At 39.4% G+C, this 22,240-nt stretch overlaps 2 protein-coding genes across 4 annotated transcripts; both read left to right on the forward strand.

The window, feature by feature from the left end:
• The first annotated feature begins 349 nt into the window (after window positions 1-349).
• On the forward strand, window positions 350-8,140 carry LOC143217246 (uncharacterized). Of its 3 annotated transcripts, none has more exons than XM_076441269.1 (9): window positions 350-478; window positions 856-964; window positions 1,386-1,570; window positions 1,850-2,750; window positions 2,818-3,064; window positions 3,163-3,321; window positions 3,400-3,573; window positions 4,094-4,176; window positions 4,267-8,140. In XM_076441269.1, the coding sequence occupies exons 3-9, from the start codon at window positions 1,387-1,389 to the stop codon at window positions 4,394-4,396; spliced, it is 1,878 nt and encodes a 625-aa protein (XP_076297384.1). In that variant the 5' UTR covers window positions 350-478; window positions 856-964; window position 1,386; the 3' UTR covers window positions 4,397-8,140. The 3 variants fall into 3 exon arrangements, with proteins under 3 accessions (XP_076297384.1, XP_076297383.1, XP_076297385.1); XM_076441268.1 differs by having other exon boundaries at window positions 359-547; XM_076441270.1 differs by having other exon boundaries at window positions 370-468.
• A 149-nt stretch (window positions 8,141-8,289) lies between these two features.
• LOC143217245 (organic cation transporter protein-like) lies at window positions 8,290-22,140 on the forward strand. The gene is made up of 9 exons (XM_076441267.1): window positions 8,290-8,782; window positions 8,874-10,151; window positions 16,126-16,309; window positions 16,414-16,672; window positions 19,533-19,831; window positions 19,910-20,022; window positions 20,282-20,496; window positions 20,575-20,923; window positions 21,343-22,140. Exons 2-9 carry the CDS (start codon window positions 9,793-9,795, stop codon window positions 21,518-21,520), a joined length of 1,956 nt encoding a protein of 651 aa, XP_076297382.1. The 5' UTR covers window positions 8,290-8,782; window positions 8,874-9,792; the 3' UTR covers window positions 21,521-22,140.
• The last annotated feature ends 100 nt before the right edge of the window (window positions 22,141-22,240 follow it).

Here is a 22,240-nt window from a genome sequence, read left to right on the forward strand (position 1 = left end):
ATTGAGCCCGAATCCGATTGGTCGGTCAGAATGCGAACCTCTGCCTTCGATCCCGTTCTCAACCAAGACATTTTTTCATATATATATATATATATAAATTGATAAATTATTAAAAAATCTCTGTATATAAGCTATATATATATAGACAAAATATTTACAAATTATATCTTTTCGATGACCTAATCCATAAGGGCGATATATATATTAACAAAAAACATGGACCAATCGGAGCGTGGCTACGGACTCCGGCTCAGCCAATGCCGATGCCGCGCTTAGTCGAAGCTCCGCTCTGATTGGTTTGTGTTTTTCGTTAATAACTGAGGAATCGTTCCTTTGAATTGAAGGAAGTAGGTGATTTTTGTGACACCCTGTATAGATGATGAAACGTAACGTAGATTCATTGAGAAGATTTTTATTTTTTCAATAAAAGCATACAGTCACATACAGTGTAAGAATTGGTAAGAACAGGTAAGAACAGGTAAGAATTGAAATGATTCCGTGAAGGAAGGAGTGCGGCAAACGCGTGACGAAACGAGGATGTTACACAGTTAGTAGAATATTTCGGAACTAACGTAACGCGATTGTTCTGTGTCTCGGAAAGGTAGCATACTATATAATCAACGGAGGCTGGCCAAAATTGAGCGTAGTTAATGAAAGTTACGATTGATGGTATCGTAGTTGTCAAATGTAGATTACCGAAAGAAAGTCTACGTAAACTCTTCTTCGATTGTATTCTTATTACCGAGAGAAAAAGAATCTTAATTATATTGTAAAATTTTTATATTATATTATAACGTTCGCAAGAAAGAAAAATCTCAAGTGATACGATTATTTAGCTGATATTGACGTGCATAGATAGTGCTGCATAATGACAGTGTGATGTACAGAAAATAAATATCTCGAGAAAAATGACGTGGTGAAGAAAGCCTTTATCGTTTTACGAAACCGTCGAAGGAATTGCAAGGTAAGTACCTACTTGCACTTTCTTAACCCTTCAGTTTCGTATTGCGTCAAAAGTATTCGAGTAACGAACAGAAAAATTTCTCTGGAACGTCAATCGTTCTGAAAGAAACACCAGAAAGGAAACGTACATTTTTATATAATTCGAAATCGGAGTTATTCGACGTGATAAAAAGAATTTTTCTATATATTATTATACGTTACGTGATATGTGTACGTACCGATATACATATATGCGCGTTGTATATATTTAGGACGCATTCTTCTTCGTTTTCGTCCTGCTCCAATATCCTATATTTGTAACACTTTCTATATATTATATATTAATTATTTATACTGATTTCTATTATAATCAGTGAATTAAATGTGAAAATTCACATCTGTCACAAATGAGATATCATCGAGTAATTCATTGTTTTAAATAGGATGGAGGAAAGTGCAAGCTCTGAAAAAGTCTGGTGTAAGACCAAAGTGGAAGAGCAGAGCAGCTTGTATCCCGGAGAATCTGCGACGCAATCAATGGAAGCAAACTCCACTTCTTTAGCAGATATATTTGATACAGCATTTACATCTACAGTTGATCCGTCTCCTCAGCCAAGATTTAGTACAGGTTTATACCGTTTCTATAGAATATAATGAATCACTAGACTGCGGATCTTCATGCAAAATAAAAATTATCCACATCAATCGCAAGAAATAGAAACTACATCGAATGTTATTTCTTCCCTTAATGATTTGAATAGAGGAGAAATCATATTTCAATTCCATCTTCTCAATTTTGCTATAAATGCACGAGGAACTGCAGTCTATGAATCACCACCGTACACACACGCACGCGCACACACACACACAGAGCGGTATGCTTATCAACGATGTTTGCCGGTTGCAGGAAATGAAATGGAGTACGAACATTTATTTGCTGAAAGCGATATAGAAGAATCTGAAGTAACTCCTATCAATCCTGACCATATAAATTATGATATATGCCAGAACAGGCACGATAGAAGCACAAAGCATCAGGAATGTCATAGACTACAGTTAAGAAACATTGGGAGAGCTTGCGGAGATTTTTATAAAAGATTTTTACACAAGCAGAACTCGCCTAAATCGAGAAGCGAGATGCATAAGTCAATAAGCGATCCACATGCGGATAGTTTAAGTATAGCTGGCCCATCTAGATTGTCAGACGGTGTTCCTAATAGCACAATTAGATCGACGACGAATATCGGGAATATTTTAAATCGAGTTCCGCAAAATATTGAAAACGATAGTGCCAACGAAGCGAGCTCGTATTATCATGAAATTTTGCCAAACGCGATTAATCCTGAAGAATATTCTACTCGGCCAATAAGTAGTACCGATGATGCACCGTCAGCACCGGACTTGCAATTAGATTGGTCCTCTAGTACCGATGACGAAGATGGTTCAGTGGAAGTTGTTGGAACAGTGAATCACAGTAATAAGAATTCTGTAGAAAATAATGAAGAGAATAATCGTCCGGTAACTGTGGTTGATTTGACAGTGGAATCTGACGAGGAACATGCTCCGTCTACGTCAACAACTCCTGTAGTAAATCCACGACCAGCAGATTATGTACATAACGAGAACAACTTCTATTGTAGGCACGGTCCACCGGTTATACCTGTAATACATAGCCAAATGCCACCCGGTATCAGTGGGATACGAAGGAGACGCATGCATCCTCGACAAGAAAAACTATGGAGGATTCAACAGGATATACAAGAGATGCACAGGCGATACTGTTACGCAGGATCTTCGTCGCATCACACGTTAGTGTATTCGAGTTTGAATAGTTTCGAGTTTGTATCATGTTGTAATTATTCTAATAATTTTTAGAAACACCATGCCGTGTGGCCGGCACATGCGTCAACCGGCCTACCAACAGCACATATGCAACAACGGGAATGCCAATCCTCCCAACAATCGCTGCAACGTTTCCGACAATGGGGCATTTCGAGATTATTACTTTTCATACATCTCGAGTCAACGAAATTATCTTCCATACCTTTCACCATCGTCACCACGACGAGCCGTTTATAACGACCCAGGAGCTCGCCCGAATTGTCCTTTACTACGAGCAATGGTATGCACTTGGATTATTTTGTATTAGGAAACTTAGAAATCAGCACTTGCAGGACAGAAAGATTGCAGTAGCGTTGTTGAATTTCGTTGTTGTTCCAGGAGCTTGTTGTGGTCGAACCAAGACGACCAGAAATACTGCCGCCGATGTCTCTTCATCCATCGTCTCATCCTGAACGCACCTTTCAGAGTCAAATGTTCCAGCAACACGACGATCTGCAACATATTGATTTGAGTCTTCATCCCCAACTTCACGATATGGTAAACTTTCGTCAATATATTTTCAGCAAAGATATTTTATGTTTGCCTGATGCGTACGTGTATATTTCAACATCCCAGCAAAGGCCACCCGATATGCTGATGCCATTGTCACCTTGGATGTCGCCCGTTTCACCTTTACCGAGTCTTGAAGATTACATACGCCTCGTTGATTTACGACGGATGGGTCATACTAGTTGCGGAGCGACACAGGAGTCTATCGAAAGGCATACATTCCCTCACAAGTACAAACGGGTAATCAATCATTTCATATGTCCGTCGTCCGTACACAGGTTCTCCAAGATTAGTAATGCTCAGATTACTGCCTGTGTGTACAGTGTGTACAGTATACAGGCAGTCTGTGTCCTATTCTGTACCCATATTCGGGGCTATTCTGGTTCTTTATTTGCAAAAAATCGATGCTTTGCATTTTCTTTTCGTTTCCAGGATCGTAAGAGTCTGGGATATGAGCTTTCTCGTTTCTCGATATTGCAAAGATTGTTTCGAAGCATAAAGCTGCGACGGCTACACGCTGCCGAATAATGCAAATTACGCCTCACAAACGTAAAAAAAGGACATTTTTCAGGGCAATCGCGACCACCTTTATCTAGCACTTTGATTACTGAAAAACCCCATCTTTGCATTATCGAAAAATGAGAAGGCGCATGCATCCTACACACTTGCAATCCTGGAAAAACGAGTCTTGTAGCCCTTAAGCGTTGTAGAATATGCGTGCAAAAGGATTTGTAAATTGGTTGTCGATTCTTGTCCGCAGGTTAAGAAAGTTGAGAATGGCGAAAGTGCTCTTGAAAAATGTACTATATGTTTGTCCGAATTCGAAGACTGCGAATGCGTCAGGTACAACATATTTTCTTGTGTACATTGTTTACATGTTATTTACGCAAACTACAACAACTCTATAAATATGTTTCTATTTGTTTTCCACAGGAGGCTTCCATGCATGCATTTATTTCACATAGACTGCGTCGATCAGTGGTTGCGCACTAACAAACGCTGCCCTATATGTCGGGTGGATATTGAAACTTTTCTACCCAAGGAGCTTGCCGCTACCGCATAGTTTAAGGTCGATTTTATCCACCTATTTTCATTTTTAAATACGAGCAGGTAATATTAGCATTTTTTTTTAATGGAAAAGAAGAAACAACACTTTTAAGATAATCCTATCCATTTCTCTGACGCTACTATGAATGTTGGTTGTAACCAATTTTACTGTGAATAATCAAAAATATCGATAACTGAACAGAACTAAGTTCCTGGAGCAGTAGGCGAGAGGTTTTATCGTTTTAACATTATTTTATCCTTGCATCCGTTTCGTGGATATTAATAATAATATTGTACATAAGACACGTGAGATTTGTTCATTGTGCGTTTATTGTAATATTCAAATTTTCTATTTTTTTTTTCTTTTCAATCTTGACAGTTAGTTAGTTAGTTAGTTAGTTAGGTAGGTAGGTCGGTCGCTGTTTTATTATGCGCGATAACGAGCTGGATTTGTTTCAATTACGAGAGGGAAAGAAAAGAACGTAAACTAACAAGAATTCGTGCAAAAGTATTTTATCCATGTGTTATATTCAACATTCTACTGGGTGCTATATCAATACAAAGTCTATATACACTGAACGTATTTTAATAATTTTTCAAACTGTTGAACACTACATATTGATATACATATGTATGTATAAGTAAGCTCCCTGCGAGGCTATGTAAAATTTTTCATAAGTTTTTATATTAAACGAGCTTTTTAACAAACGTGTATTCGAATGATTCTAGGGATCAGTGTATGAATAAAAAAATTTCACGAGGTTTTTCGTTGGTGATTCTAGTAATCGAGGCAATCGAGGCAATCGAGGTATTTCGTTTCTTCTTCTTTGAAATTGATCACGCAATTGAACGCCGAGGTTTTTCTTAAAGTCTTAAAGTCTTAAAGGATAGGTGTAAAGCGGGCTTTTAATAACGCAAAGAAGAAATTGTTGAAGGTGTCAGATTCAGAAATCGAAGGAGCATAATGAACAAATGAACAAATACCGTAGAAAAATTCTAAAGAGTAAGTATAACTAAACTGAATACATACTCTTGTCAGTACGTTATATGTGATGCTACTGTGTGTACTATCCTTGTATATATCGGCATACTAATATTAATATTAATATATACATATATTACGTATATACACAACTATGCAGTAGTATTACATAGAATTATTTTCAGCAGTACGTTGGTTAACTATATAAGCAGTGTAATTTTGTAATCCAAGATCAATAATTCATTCGACTCCGCTCTCAACACTTGTATAAAAAAATATGATAAAGAAACTATCTTCACCAAGCGTATTTGCAACTCGAAAAAGAAAGAGAAAAGAGCGAAAAAAAGAAAAGAGAAAAAAGAAACGGACTATTTTTACTTGTTTTTTTGTACAAACGACATAGATGCCTTTTCAAAGAGAAGATATCTGATAAATGCCCTTGATTTTTATACTGAAAGGAAAAGAACAATTAGCGCGATCGGGAGACGGTCTCCAGTCTCGACGCGTCGAGTTAGCAGTAAGTACATCGTGTTTACGTGATTTTCTGAGTGTATCATTAGAGACGAGAAACGATATAATGCAGCCACCACTAAGTTAACAAATCAAGAGACCATTCAATTAACACTAAGCACACCTCTTTTCAGCCTAATTAGCCAAGCTAAGTCAGATACATACTTACATACATATTGATAGTTAGAAATTACTCAAAATTAAATGGATCGACTATTTGTTCCCAAGAAAATTCTATCGAAATCTGTCCATTTGCAAACTCGTCTCGCAAAGGATAAAAACTAGTTCGAACGAACTACAAAGACGAATATTTCATTCTATAACGTAATGGAAAACTGTTGTAGAAGATAATATTCTCACTGTACTGTACTGTACTGTACTGTACTGTATATTGCATTAGCATATTGTAAAAAAGTTATTTAGATCGCGTAATGTAATCAAAACGACACTGAAACGTAGGAAGCTGCAATCAAATCTATTGTTACCGAACCTCCATTATTCGGACACAAAAAGTGCATTGATCAGTTTCACATTATCGTACCGAATGTACATAATATTTCGAATCGTTTTATCAATCAACTGTAGCAAAATCAGAACTGTTGAATAGTTTTTGGAAAAAATGTATCGACTTGCAATCGATTATCACGGGTATTATATCCTATTTTTCGAAAAGAGAAGAGACACGATGTTTGTAGAATGTCTCACAATCGCTATCAATTGATTGCCAACTGCGACTATCAGTGAATCTCACATTGTCAGATCTTTCCTTTAAAAAAATAATGACTATGAACTATGAATCGAAAAGGGGCGACTCGTGCGACAGATTCAAAATAGTAAAGCGATCTATAGCAAGCTTTTTTTAGAACTGTACACATCACATTTGTTTTTTAAACTTTTAGAGTATCTTATGAATTATATTATGAATTATTAGGCTGTGAATCTTGATGCATTTTTAGGATATTACAATATGTCTAAAATACAAGAAAAAAGTATATATTGTTAAAAATTAATAATATCTAGACCTATTAACTAGAAATATTTTTCTTATTTTATCAAACTAAGCGTGAAAATGGGAATTGCGTAAAGATCCACAGTCTGATATAACTGTATAACTACTTTATCAATTGTATCATCAATTTTACATTGAATATAATATATAACAGTCGCACACGAGTTGGTTCTCTTAATGTTCAGTATAAGTACGACGTTCAGTAATCACTTGAATAATATGGACTAACAATTAATATAATTAACAAATCATCGCCAGACCGATAAGCATGCGAACTTTATTCTTCAAGTGAAATTTCATTTATGATAAAGATAGGCGGAATATACTATTATACTTTTCGGTCGGTTTTCTAAGTTTTTTACCAGGAACAATAACTGTTTCGTTTCTTAAGATTTGTATTGCAAGTACTTTTTGCGAACGGAACCGCGTGTGTTTTCAGTATTCCATAATGATTTGTTCGTGTACATGAATAATAATGAATATCGCGACTAGAGTCTATATGTATATGTACCAAAATAATAAGTGGCCGTGGCTAAACGAACGTAATTATTTAATTAATCGATACCACCCAGTTAGAATAATTATTACCGTAACACTTGAATTCTACCGCTATGAATCGACAGCGGATAGACAGGATGTAATTAAGATTCTAACTATTTTTAATGAATTTATTTCGACGAAACTGTGGGTCCCGATTATTCGAGACGTTTGCATACTGCATACTTTGTCTAACGCAAATGCGAGCGCATAATTAATTTCGATAATTTTCAATACTAATTTCGATTCGTACAGAGTACAGATATATATATATATATATATATATATATATATATATATATATATGTCACGTTGCAGAACACGGCAGAACACGTTGTATCCTATGGGAAATGAAATTGCTATTATAATCGTTCGCGGCTCGTATACTAGGTGAAACGAATACAGTTGCATGCATAGGAGGGGGAGAAAAGAGAATTTAAGGTATGCATGTGTCTGTGTTATGTTGAGAAAACTGGCTATGTATACATATGTAAAACGTATGTATCTCTATCATGCTTCCACTCCTAACGATCGAGTGGACACTTACCTATACATAGAGAACACAGTTTATGAACTATATGTACATTGAAGGAACTTGGTAAATTTTAAGTATATAAATTGTACATGTTATATTATAGGAATGTAACGCAATGTTAAATGTATCAGTCTATTGTTAAAATGTTAGAGTAAAAATTATTCAAAATAAATCGCATATGAGGAAGGACCAGGCGCACGTTCATTACTGCGCTGCGGGCCGAGAGCCGAGAGCATCTCATCTCCGATCTCGATTATTATTATAGATTATTATTATTTATTTAAATTGATATTGATCTTTGAATTAATATTTGTTTCGTGCGCATGCAAGGAGGGAAAACGAAATAATAAATGATATTACCAGATTCGCCACATTAGTGCGACCGTGCTGCCTTCGTTCTGCCGTCAGCTTCTGCCGGGCAGATGCCGCGCCGGCTCTTTCTGCCAGCAGAAAGCAGTAAGCGATACTTCTGTTGACGCAGATGCCCGTTCAAAATCGAGCATTTTCTTTACTGGGTGATTAGCGGAGATATTTAACGCAACTCCCAGCGCAGCGATTTAATTCGATAGTTAATCGTCTTTACACAGAGGATCGGAATGCTCGCAATTATCTTTTGTTATTGCGTATTATTGATGCTTTAACTTAACACGAAACGTCAGTGCACGAAATAAAGAGAATGACTCGGCTTACATTAGCTGGAAAGGAAAGGTTTTGGTTTATTGCTGGCAGGATCAGGAAGTCTGCCGGATCGTTTCAATTTCAATGACGGAAAAGAGCAACTCGATCGCGACGCGTTCTCGGCATAAAATGCGTCGATCATTTCCCCCAGGTAATTTTGAAAAAAAACAAACAGACAGTCCGATTGATTTATCCTTTGGCATTGCCCGCGTTCATTTGATTTAAAAATGATATGTTTGTAGGAAAATAATTCGCGCTGGAACGGCCTCGAAGACCGGAATACCCCTTCAAGGAAGACGTTGAAACGTTGAAACGAACAGGTATCCTAATCAGACTTCCCGTTCCTTTCAACTCTGTTGATCAAAATTCCTGGAAAGTGAAAAATTGGTCACTGTGCCAGATCCGTTCTTTATCGCACGGCTCGTTTCCCTCAATCGATTAGCGCTAAATTTAAACCTGGCCGATCTGCGCGGATGTCCCGAAGCCTGATGCGACACAGCACCGTTTGTAGTTTGTATCCTCTCGTAGTGCACCATAACAGTTTAGGAAGGCAACACAGGTATACAGTATACACTTGCTAACCGTTGATCGTTCCGATAACAACCATACTACAGAAAGAAAAGCCGCGAGATAGAAATAAATTCGCCGTCGACGGGTGACGAAGATGATTGACACGATCCGCGCTCAGCTCAATGCCATTCGCAGACCGGTGAATTCTGCTCGCAAAGGAAAAGAGAGGGAGTGCCTGCGTAGCTATATAGCCGGCTACGGGACCGATCATTTCAGTTTCAAAGTCCTCACTTAGGATCTTTGTCCATTTTTACCCCTGGACAGCGATCGAGTCCTGAGACTCTGCCGGTTCTATCTTCTCGCGATGCCGAATGAATAAACATCCGAGAGATCGGTATTTCTGGATCTGTAGAACGATCAGATAAGGAGCGTCGAATGCGTTCGTCAACACAGACCTGTGTGTCAACTCGCCTCGAAGAAGCGTCAAGATGCATTCCACGACGATGCTCAGCCGCGTGATAGACTTCTCCGAGGAATAGTGATACAATATCGTGTACAGTGACAATTAGGGTCTGCCAAGGTACCAAGAGGTTCGACGAGGCCTCCAGAGGATTCTCTGGCTGCTTGCGAGTCCTGGAGCCTAGGATCGAGATGCCTCCTCAGGAAAAGTTCCAGACCCAGCTGGATAAGGGCGAGGGTGCCGTCGCCGCCGCCGCCGCGGCTTGCCAAAGCTCCGTCAACTTACGATTAGAGGTCCCTGGGCAGCCTGGGCAGCCTGGGCAGCCTGGACAGCAGAGCAAGGAGAAGGATGAAGCAAGGGACATGGATTTCGATGAACTTCTACCCTACGTTGGCGAATTCGGGATCTATCAGAGGATCCTCTTCATCCTGATGATCCCCTTCGCCTCCTTCGTCGCCTGGGTCTACTTCTCCCAGATCTTCATCACTCTGATTCCTGATGGACACTGGTGCTGGGTGCCCGAACTCGAAAATCTCACTGTGGGTCAGAGGTATGTTTTCCATTGATCTTCCGTCGGTATCTTTATTTGTTACATTTGATTTGTTAGACTGCGTATCTTTGCGCGAGATCAACATTTCTCTTGCAAGAATGCAGACTTTATAATAAAATATCAGTGTCAAGATACGCGTTTTTCTTTGATCGTCGCGGACAATCGAATACCGGTTCACGCTGTTGAAAGATGACGTCTATCGCGTGCAATGATCTAGTAACAAAATCTCTCATTGTGATCGCTCTCGCAGATACTTACGGAGTCGGTCACGAAAGTATACGAACTACGAACACCTGCTGCTACATTTCCAATCGCTGCGTTCCGTTCACTTTTATTCGAGTCGTTCACTTGTTTATATTTGCAGACTGCCCCGCCGCGCCGGTGCAAGATAAAAATTGTCTAAGTCGATCGTATGATTCGTGTATAGTTTTCATAAGTAGTTAGAACCACGTAAGTTCTCGGAAGAATCAATCTTTTTCACCGATCGTTATTGCGTTGACCAATTAAGATTAATGCACGATATTAAACAGCATTGATTTTGAGAAGAGCCAATTAGAATTAATGCAGGATGTTACGGAACGTCGTTTTTGAGAATTGCCAATTAAAATTAATATGCGATGTTAAATGTCTAAAGAAGATCGTGTTGATGGAACTGTGCGGATGTGCGGATGTGCGGATGTGCGTCTGTGCGTCTGTGCGTCTGTGCGTGCAACGGTGCAACATTCCTATTTTTTTATAAACAAATGAAAATGCTCGTTAGCGACGCGACTGAATTTCATTTCAGTTAGCGAATCTCATTGTTAGCTCGCGGGATTCCTGTTCAGGTAGTTGAGCGGTTTTTGTTTAATTTAGACTTATTTCTGACGTCAACGACAGTTTATCAAGCGTCCGCGTATGGCGTATGCCGTATACTGTATACCGATTACTCCCTTGTTAGTGCCAAATGAATGTCGCTTTCCTATACTTCGGATTTAGCAATCCGAATGACATGATAAACAGAGAACAGCATGAATTGAAATTGAACGGTAATTACTAGGCAGCGGATTTTATACGTTTACGATAGATAATGTATGAAGAAAGAAAATCAATTTCTATTTCGCTCCAGTTTGGCGCAGATCACGTAAAAAAATTGTATTTTGCATTGACATGCAAAACATTTATCGAATTAGAACATATATGTATGCACAAAAAGACTATTCATCTTTGGTCACTGAAAATTACTGCTGTTAATTACTCCTGGATCATTGTTGCCGCTTCCTATGGGAAATTGGTGAATCATTACCGCCGATTATTGAACAATTTGCACGTTAACATTTAGTTTTTAGATGACTAGACACTAGTAGACCCGATTGTTTGTCTCGCTATGAATCATTTTGCGCCATTTTTGTTTCGTGCAATCGCATAAATCGAGAAATGAACAGATACACTATACACGAACGGTGTCGTCGAGATGTTAATGAAACATGCAATTGGATTGAATCCAGTTCCGGACTGGCTTATTAGAATAATCGCATTCGTTAACAAGAAAGTGTTAAAGATTAATGTTTACCAGGAACGCACGATTTTTTTTGCGACTCGAAATGAATATGCATGAGCGGCGAACGGTGAGATTCATGTTTTTCCTGCTGACGAATCAGTATGATCCTCTATTTTGAAACGGCGCGGCGCGGCGCGACGCGCGTCCCGCGAAAATGAGCGGCGATAATATATGTACATATATTTATGATGCATTACGCAACGAGATTTCGACCGAGAAGAAAAAATTAAAAAGGAAAGGAACGAACGGTGCACCCGCTACAGCGAAACGCGGTATATTTGATCGAGGTGTTACATTATTTGAATAACAGCAAGGTTCTTAACCTGCGGCTTACGACAGTGCGCGTAACCAAACGCGAAGCTCTGCAATCGGGTTACACCTTCGTTTCGTCACACAGTGTTTCCACAACTTTCCCAGATAGTTGCCGACGCGATGTCCGTTTTTGCCGATGCTCTTGCGCCAGTTTCGCCCTGCCAGAACAATGCAATCGATACAGATTACAGATTGCTGGGGGAACAACAACGATGTCTCTCCCGGTTAAGAACTCTTTACGTCTGGCGCAACATCTTCTTTAGCGCCACGCACAGCAGGGAACCGTCGCGCGTCGCGTCGACACGATCGAGCTAGATGGACGGACAGTCTCGAAAAGAAATGTTAGAAACTTGAAGAAATTTGGAAAATACTGGATACTGGATACAAAACCAGGCTAGTAAGGTTCTGTACGATGGCTTGTTCTTGCGAATATAAAGAGACCTTTATGCATACTGGGTGCTCGCATAATTGGGACGAGCCATTGGATCCTCCGATCCACAAAGGACAATTATCGTATATGTGCCCGTAATTATGAAACTGGAATAAAATTCAAATTCAACTCTCAGCGACCCAATCTAAATCGAAATTTCAACTTTCGATCATTATATTTAAATTTAAATTCTAATTCAACTCTTCTTCTTTCGACCCTCATGCTTCCCTTGTTTTCCCAGCTCAACCCTTCCGGTCGACAGGAGAATAATGTGTATGTATATGTTTGGAGTCATGGCATCATACGGAGAGTTATATGTATATAAATATCGCTAATAATAAATATTACTATTATTTACGTGATACAAACACGACAGAAACTTTTGCGCATAAACCCGCAGTCTAAGATTTTCCCAGGAAAAAACAAAGTTTACCACATTGTTAATACCGTATGGTCAAATATTAAACTGTCCAAGTTTTGTATTCAAACATGATGTAATTTCTGAATACATAGCATACTTCAGATTAATTTTTATGATAGCCAAGAGAAGATTGGCGCTGGATAAAACTGTTTTCATTCCCACTGTATCTTTTATGTTTCTTACATTATATGTATGTATGTATGTATGTACTATACATATACACTCCGCGAACGAATTGGACCATACGTTCCTTTCCAACGATTTCTATAAACTTGTTATTAAGATATCCCTAATTATAATATCAATGTGGGCAGGACACTCGTCTTGTAATGTTACATCTAATGTAACTTGCTTTCTTTTGTAAGAAATCATTTTTCATTAAGGTTACGTCTGCACAAAATTTTCGAGTTTTCGAGGTCATTTCAAGTAGTTAAGGTCATAGTACAATATAATACACTGTTGAATTCGTCTCGACGTCAGCAACAATCCTATGATGTCCAAAACATGTGGTGTCATTTAAAAAAGTCAAGATGACCTTTAATTTTTTACGTAAAAAGCATTTTTCTAGATTTAAGAATACGCGAACATGTAGCTCGCCAAGTACCGACAAACCTTTGTCCGAAAGATTTTTTAATTGCACTATATCGGAAGTGCCTAAAAAATGGTGACATAAATACGAGAACTGTAGTTATATTCAACTATTATATATAATATTTGCGAAAATTAATAAAATTGGATAGTTTGCTATCTTTTTGTCGCGGAGTGTATATGTTTGCAAATGTTGCCATTAAAACATTACTGCTATCTATTATCGATGACAACAATGGATGAAGAGAATGTATGATAATTCACAGACAGGAGAATTGCGTTTAATTTGAGCATCCATTGTCAATCAGCTGCAATTGTACTACATATACAATAATTCGATGCAATTTTATTCACGAATATAAGAAAACTGGTCTAGCGAGACACCAGATGCAATGTAACTGCATTTTTCATCAGCATTATGGTGATCAATTTCCATACTCGTTGATTTTCCTTATTACGAAAACGAGGGCAAAATTCTATGCACAATATTGGCGATAGCTTTCGTGGATACCGTCGTTCCAGATTTCGAAATGAAAATTCTTTCGCCTCCTCTTCAACGGTAGAATGTTGCAACAGTGTTCGTTCTACACGATATAGTATTGTACATTGCTGTCGTCTACAGTCTACAGCACGGCCATTCACCAGAAAATATGCAACGAATCTATGCGCGAAGCCTTCGTACAAATAATGGGAGCGTGAACGTGAAAAATTATGCACGTAACACTCGATCCTGCACGAGCTCGGTGCCATAAAGAAGTGCAGGGTGTCCCGGTCCCGGTCCCGGTGCTCCTGATACAATCGCGAAACACTCGAAGAGTGTTTATGCAATTTTCAAATTTCATTCTATTTTCACTGGTAATAGCTAGACTGCGGATGCATCTCGATGCATTCATTTCTCCTCTATTCGCATCGTTAAGGGAAAAAATAACATTGAATTTAGTTTTTATTTTGCATAAAGATCCGCAGTCGAAAGATCGATCCTTCGAGCACAACGGGTGACATAAAAAATATCAGAAAGCAAATCTGACTGCGCCGCCGCCGCGCCGCGCCGGATGTTTGTAATTGCGTTTGTTGGAAATGTTGCTGCAGCTATTGTCATTAACACACTATATACCCCGTTTCATTTTGATTGCGCAATGACGAAAACATAGACGCGTGTAACTCGAGAAAGTATTCTCTTAATTTTACGGTAGAACGTAAGTGGTTTGAGTCGGTTCGAATCAGCCAGCGACGATCTCTATGACATCACCTTGCTATTCCATTGAAATTAAGGATATACCTGAAGCCTGAAACCGGGATAACGATCTCCTGCTAATAATTACCTTAATTACGCTCCTCGGTAATAAAGACGATTTCAACACGCAGTATTTATTATCAGTGATTGCGATCGGAATTGCGAATTCGGCTTCGACTACGTTGTGGCAATTACATTTGTGTGTGTTGCGGAATCAATCTGCCGGCTCAGCAGATATATTAATTGTTTCACTATGATAATTTATAGCGTAAGCAGTAGAAAGATATACAGTGAGAGTCAAAAGTGAGTGTATACACCTCGAGAACACGGTATTTCTTTAACAATTATTAGGTACATGTATATGTTATATTAATGGAAAAGTTATTTGAGAAACTTGTATCTTTATACGTGTCTATGAATTTTTTACGGTTCCATGACAACGATTTACTATTTTCCCTATTTCTCGAAATGATTTTCCTTCGTTTCTCAATTGAACAATAAGTATCCTCGTGTCTTCTGAAGTTTCTGTTCTCTACGTTTTTCGCTCATAATTGTATTCATGCAGTAACAAGAGTTTCAAAGTAATCAACACGCTCATCCAGAAATTACTGCTTCTAGAAAACCACTTTACTCGACTATCTTTCATAACAGACTAACTACTTTTGCCGCGTAAGTATATTCACTTTTGACTTTGACGCGTTCATAACAAACCTACTTCAGATAGGCATTTCTTTACAAGGGGTATACTAATTTTTGACTCTCACTGTACATGGCACATACTATATGGTTAATAGCGTGTGTAAAAGTAACGTCGCATAAACTAGGCTAATCGACGTTAGGAAATCGAATGAAAGTTATGCAGCTACTAGCTCAATTTATCAATGGTGCAACGGAATGCAGTTCTTTCTGGGATTTTATGCGTTCCTGATTAAGATGAATAGAGGTGAGATACCGATCTAAAAATATTTTCTGGTTTCTTAGAATCGATAGAGAAAATATATTTATTTTGCACAAAGATCTACATGCAGTTGAATTATCTGTAATGGCATTTTGTATAGTACAGCGCGGGGTACACTGTCTATTAATCGGTATCGGTATCGGTATGCACGCATACATCACTCCTGACCTTACAAGGTAGTCGACGATAATGTGAAATTAACATAAATAGTTGCGATCTGCATGCAGCAATGGAAATACACGACGAAAATGCATAGTGTATAAGTATACATACATATGTAAATACTCGATTACGTTACGTTGTCAGTTCGATATTCGATATACTTAATAGAACAATAGAAGACGAAATCTCTGACAGTTTCAAAAGAAACGATGGACTGTTTGTTTGGTTTCCGTTTCTTCCAATCGACGCGCGACGCAGAACATTTTTATTTTGTATGAAGATGCACAGTTAATTATTACCCGGCTGCCAATCCATTTTCTCTGCGATTTCAGACGATCGTTGGCAGTGCCAATCACCGGCGAAGGTTACTCGAGATGCAGCATGTATGATGTTAATTACACGCAGATCCTGCTAAGTGGAAACCGCGCGCCCGATTCTTCATGGCCGACGAAAAGTTGCCAACACGGCTGGGAATTTGATTACTCCGACATCCCTTATGCAACCGTGGCGACCGAGGTGAGGAACTGGATCCACTTCCTTCGACAGTTCTCTATTTTCTCTGTACAATGTACAACCTCCAAATGCCAAATACACACGCCACACGCACATATTTTCTGTAGTTAGGATGGGTCTGCGAGTACAGTGCTCTGCCAACCGCAGCGCAGAGCATCTTCTTCATCGGCGCCATCTTTGGAGGTTTGATCTTCGGCTGGATAGCTGATCAATACGGCAGAATCCCAGCTTTGATCGGAGCCAATATGATGGGATTTTTAGCTGGAGTCGCAACTGCATTTTCCCAAAGCTTCTGGCAGTTCACGTTATGCCGTTTCTTCGTTGGATTCGCTTTCGACAATTGCTTCACCATGATGTACATATTAGGTAATGCTATTTTTCAGTTTCTCGCTAACTGGCTCCGCAAACTTTCTATTCCTTTGATTTGTACTAACATTGGCTACTACGGTTAACACTCGAATAAAGGAACATTCACGAGGATTTTATTAAAAATCTCAGATATCGTTTATTAGTTTTTCATTATTCCAATAAGGAGAAGAGTGCAGAGTGAGCGATCGATCGCGTTCGCACAAGTTGCCTTCACAATTAAGAAACCGGAGTACTCGACGGAGTAATTAACGCGGCCACCGTCAACTTGGCCCAGTTCCCATTGGAATCAGTCGAGTCTGTCGCAGATTTTTTCCGGTCTCCGGATTTGAGTCATCGAGTCACGGTTCACGAGACCGTTTCGCTTCGTTTTTCATTGATGGAATGTTGTTCGCAGGCGAATTTGCCGCGGGGATCAAGGAAACGAGTTTCCAAACCTCTCGAGCATCCATTATCCAACCTTCTCCTTCCATCCGCAACAACTATTCTCAGCCGCCTGACAAACTCTCGATCCGTTTTCAAATGTTCCCACGTGGGTCCAACCTGGATTGGTGAACCTCACCTAACGCTAAATCTATCCTCGTTTTTTATTTCGACAACGAACCTCTAGCCGCTAGCAGACCTGGGCGACGCTGGATCGAAAAACCGAAAAACACATGTTGCTGCTTCTCTCATTCTCTTGCTCGGTAAGACACAGTCCCCACCACCACGTCCACTCTGACAGAGAAGTAGCTGCAACATGTGTTTTTTGAGCCAGCGCAGCGTCGCGTCGCGTCGCGTCGCCCAGGTCTGCTCTAGCGTGAACTTTAGAGCCAAGTTTTTTTTTATTGTCGTGCAGCACGCGGCTTTAATGTAACATCATTTCGAAACATAAATCGGCGCGGCGCGGCGTCCTTGCGCCGAGCGTCGTGACCGTTCATCGATCGTACTCGCTTTGTCTTCCATGGATATTATTAACAAGGTGTAACCCGTTGTTGTTGTCGTCGTGTGCGTTCATCTCGGGCTTGGTAAATGATCAATTAAACAACGCTCCTCTGGTCGACAAACCGCTCGCGGTGGAACCGCTTCGCCGCAAATGGCGAAGGAAACGACCGCGAGGAAAGCGAGTCCTGCTTCTGAAAGAGTTACGTATTGCCTCGGAGGCAACAAACCTTAATAGCGTATGATGAATCAAGCTAACGGCGCGGCGCGGCGCGGCGCGACGCGACGCGGCGGAAGAAGGTACTCTCCGTTCGTTCCAACGAGACTGCTTTTTATCGTTTTTCTTTCTTCTCTGTGTACGAATGTCACAGAAATGGCAAACAATATCAACGTACAAGATTCGTATAAATATACGAAAAACCGAGCTTCGTCTTCCGCTAAAACGAATTCCGGGATCGAGCTCATATTCTGATGCGTCTAATCCCCCTCAATTCTTCCCCTTGAAAACAGAAACCGCCAAGTTTGTTACATGATACGGGAGAAACAATGTTCGCGATAAACGATGCAGTTACGGCGTATTGAAGGTAATTCTGAATTACGGAACAAGGCTTCGTTAAGTGTCCAACGCTGCGGCTTCGTTAAGAACAATTATTCTCGATTTTCTGGGGAGTATAAATAGACGTGCGATTCCGTGACATGAAATTTCTTTGTGTTTCCTATAATGCCCGAGACATTACACAATCGTCGAATTGAAACCACGAGGCGGCTAGGTCACGTGCCATTATAGTATCGTATCGACACGTGAAAGTCACTCGATTACTTTTAATCATTCAAGGTTATCGTTAAAGCAGTCTTGGCCTCGCTTCCTTCCGGAATAAGGATCGAAGGTAATGTACCTCTCCGCCTTGAGATGAAGATTCTTACAATTATAGACACGAAATATTCCCGATAGTTGTCAATTACTTACCCCGTTGATAGTCGTCGAGTGCTCGTTTTGCAGTCATCGAGAGAAAATTATGAGCAATTCCTGACGTCAATCACATAACTCGACGAGAATGCGAGAAGATGCACGAAAACAAGTACATCAAAACGTACTTAATCGCGTCTTCGTCAATTACTATAACTATAACACGTAGTGTATATTGTATACAACATGTGTGTACACTCCGCGACAAAAAGATAGCACACCCATTCAGCCAAATCGGTATATGCCAGGGCGGAAGACAATTTCGAACCCTCGACGAATTAAAAATCTGTATAGAACGAAACTGGGTATCGTTAAGCAGAAACGTGGTTAAAAAATTTAAAAATTATACATGTAAATCTATACCGAAACGTTTATTCCAAGTTATACAAATAAAAGGCGGAGTTAGAAAATATATGTAGAAGACATTATTTTTTCATACATATACATATATATGTACTTTATATTTTTTAGTTATTTTAAGAAATGTGTGCTATCTTTTAGACGCACCGATTTTGTGTTTAATGTTACATATTTTCTAATAAAAGTGTTTCTTCTCGTAATAAATGCATATCGAAATAATTTGCTATTCTTATTAGCCATGCAGTATCCAGGTGACATACAATGTAATATACTACTTGAAAAGCTAAAAAACCTTTTATCTGTATAATGTGCTATGAGCGTATAATATGGTAAATAGACTACGAATCTCTATGCAAAATTAAAAATTTCTACATCAATTCGAGAAAACACAGGGGAACCTAGAAAATTTTTTCTTCTTCCAATTATCTTATACAGAAACTAATACATACGCACTAATGTCCTTAAAACTTTTCAATATGTTCGCTTCTTTAAATTGTACGTATCTAATAATAAACTAGTATATCACATATCATATCATATCATATCATATCATATACATATAATATAATATAAATATTGTATACTGACACAATATTGGTATTCTCTGTGCAGTGCTCGAATACGTGGGACCAAAATGGCGGACATTCGTCGCAAACATGTCCATTGCAATGTTCTTCACGTTCGCCGCATGCGTGCTACCCTGGATCGCATATTTCCTAGCAGACTGGCGAATGACTTGTATAGCGACGTCGGTTCCTCTCGTTTTGGCAGTGGCAACGCCGTGGTTGATACCAGAGAGTGCTCGATGGCTTGTCAGTCAAAATCAAATTGACAGAGCCATCACTATCTTGGGGAAATTCGAGCGAATAAACGGTACCAAGGTGCCCGATGACGTGTACAAACGATTCAGGGTGAATAAACAATTATTTTCATACTTGAAAATATGTATAATACACCTATATCGCTATAACTTTTTGTATGCGCAACAGGAAACCTGTGCCAAGATATGCAAAGAAGAGGAAGCCGAGAGGACGTACTCGGTGCTGGATTTGTTTAAGACTCCGCGGCTGCGGAACATCACCATCTTGTTTATTGTTATATGGTATTCGTATTCGTCCAGATATTTTAAAACAATCAATTTCTAACGTTCGTTAAATTATTCGTTCGTTCGTTCGTTTATAGTTTACACGATTAAATATCTTAATTGGTGTCTAATCGATTACTAAACATTTAAATAGCGTACGCGATGTTATATCGCAATTTCATATCCATAAGATGAAGAAAATTAGAAGAAATGTTTAATTTTCCAGTATCAAAATAGCTCCGAGCACGAAGAGTTAACATAATCATTTTGTTCTCAGGATGGCGATCTCTCTGGTGTTCGATGGTCACGTGCGTAACGTTGATAATTTAGGTTTGAACGTGTTCGTGACATTCACAATCGCGGCGGCGACAGAGCTGCCCGCTGACACATTTCTCACTGTCGTCCTTGACAGATGGGGCAGAAGATGGCTGGCATGTGGCTCGCTGGTCGTTTCCGGAATCTTCAGCATCTGGGCTTGCGCTGTCTCGAATAGTTGGTGTCTTACATATCCCGTGACTTTTTCTATAATTCGTATATCGTATATCGTTTAACATCTTCACCTTTCGCTAGATATATACTCAGCCACATTGGCCATTCTGGGACGATTTTGGATAAACATATCCTACAACATAGGGCTTCAATACGCAGCGGAAGTGCTACCAACGGTGGTCAGGGCGCAGGGTGTGGCCTTGATTCACATTATGGGATACGTCGCTAGTATCTTGGCTCCCTTCGTCGTCTACCTCGACGTAGTCTCTTCGGTTCTACCGCTTCTACTGTTAGGCATCATCGGAATTGCTGGAGGATTTCTGACGTTGTTTCTACCGGAAACGCTGGACAAGGATCTTCCTCAGACGTTGCAGGATGGCGAGAACTTTGGCAGAAATCAGAAAATGTGGGATGTTCCTTGCCTTCGGAGGTAATTGAGATTACCAGACAGCGGATCTTTATGCAAAATAGAAATGTCGTACATGAATTGGAAGAAACTCGAGGGAAGTGGAAGTTTAGTTTCTTTCTTAATATGTTTAATAGATTGAAAATAATGTAACGGTATTCCTAAATTTTCCTAATGATTTGTTACTTTTCTAAATTATACCTCCTCGTTTTTGTCGTAAATTAGCGTAAATGCGTAAAAACCGCTGTCTATTGATTACTGATATTACTATAGATTTCATAAGATATATGTACAAGTATACTTATAATTATTGTATTTAATGTAGAATTTAATAGAAATCGTGAGTAACACACGCTTACAATTGTACATCAACAATTAGCCATCCGTTGAGACGCGGAACAACGATTAATACGCGAAGAAATGAATTTGAAATTTTCTTTCAGGAAACCGGAAGTTGAGGAAACACCGCCGACCTTCAAGACCTTCTCCCGAGGCAGCGTGAGGAACTCGATGAGAGCGTCTCTTCGTGGCGAGACTTTAAGGAGCAGCATGATTCGAAGATCGAGCGTCAAGTCGAGGACGGAGAGCACCAATCCGGGAACGGAAGTGGAAAGATTATAGCGAAACGTTGCCAGTGACGTTTCAGTCACTATGGTGCCGATCAGGAGATCTATTACCTTCGAAAGTCGCGTGGAACCGTTCCCGTTCGAATTATCGAGACGCGAGCACCTCGTGTGAAATGACGTGAAATGAAGAGATGCCATAGACGTGATAGTTAGTTGAATCGTCGATAAAGATGTCTCGTAAAGTCGGGGACGAATATACTTTCGGTGTTCGTAATATTGGATTATCATGATGTTTACCTGTATAGTAGATAGTCCGTGTTCGTAGATTTTGTACGAGTATCGTATGTAATCGTTTATAGTATTATACATTCTAGACGTGTAAAAAGAATCGGTAATTATCAAGCATTTTTATTACTTCAGACATTCGACGAGCTCTCGGAGATACAGCTTTCTGTAAATCGAAGGATAAACATTCTGGATAGTAGATTTTGTATATATGTACATACATGTATATGTATATCCGTGAATTGTGAATATTGTTAGGTTTGTGTTAGTAGATTTGACAGTGTACGCCGTACGCGAGCTCTCCACGTGAAGTAGCGAATATTTTTCATGTTACTGTGCCGTAAGCCGTTCGCGGCTATTTTTCTAATAAAACCGACGAAAATCATTGGAGCAGCTGACGATCTGTCCGACACCCGAGTCCCAGTCCCGAGTCAGAAGTGCACAGAAACTGGTAGCTATTTTCTGTAATATTTATATGTTGTTCTTCATT

Source organism: Lasioglossum baleicum, chromosome 16 (genome assembly GCF_051020765.1).
Source record: "Lasioglossum baleicum chromosome 16, iyLasBale1, whole genome shotgun sequence".
Lineage (NCBI taxonomy): Eukaryota > Metazoa > Arthropoda > Insecta > Hymenoptera > Halictidae > Lasioglossum > Lasioglossum baleicum.

Bases quoted from the DNA above. Each gene is read 5' to 3' on its own strand.
- LOC143217246 (XM_076441269.1), top strand. From the start codon at position 1,387: ATGGAGGAAAGTGCAAGCTCTGAAAAAGTCTGGTGTAAGACCAAAGTG. The intron at 2,751-2,817 runs GTTAGTGTATTC...AATAATTTTTAG, and splicing joins GGATCTTCGTCGCATCACAC to AAACACCATGCCGTGTGGCC. The intron at 3,322-3,399 runs GTAAACTTTCGT...TCAACATCCCAG, and splicing joins ATCCCCAACTTCACGATATG to CAAAGGCCACCCGATATGCT.
- LOC143217245 (XM_076441267.1), top strand. From the start codon at position 9,793: ATGCCTCCTCAGGAAAAGTTCCAGACCCAGCTGGATAAGGGCGAGGGT. The intron at 20,023-20,281 runs GTATTCGTATTC...TTTTGTTCTCAG, and splicing joins ATCTTGTTTATTGTTATATG to GATGGCGATCTCTCTGGTGT. The intron at 20,497-20,574 runs GTTGGTGTCTTA...ACCTTTCGCTAG, and splicing joins GGCTTGCGCTGTCTCGAATA to ATATATACTCAGCCACATTG.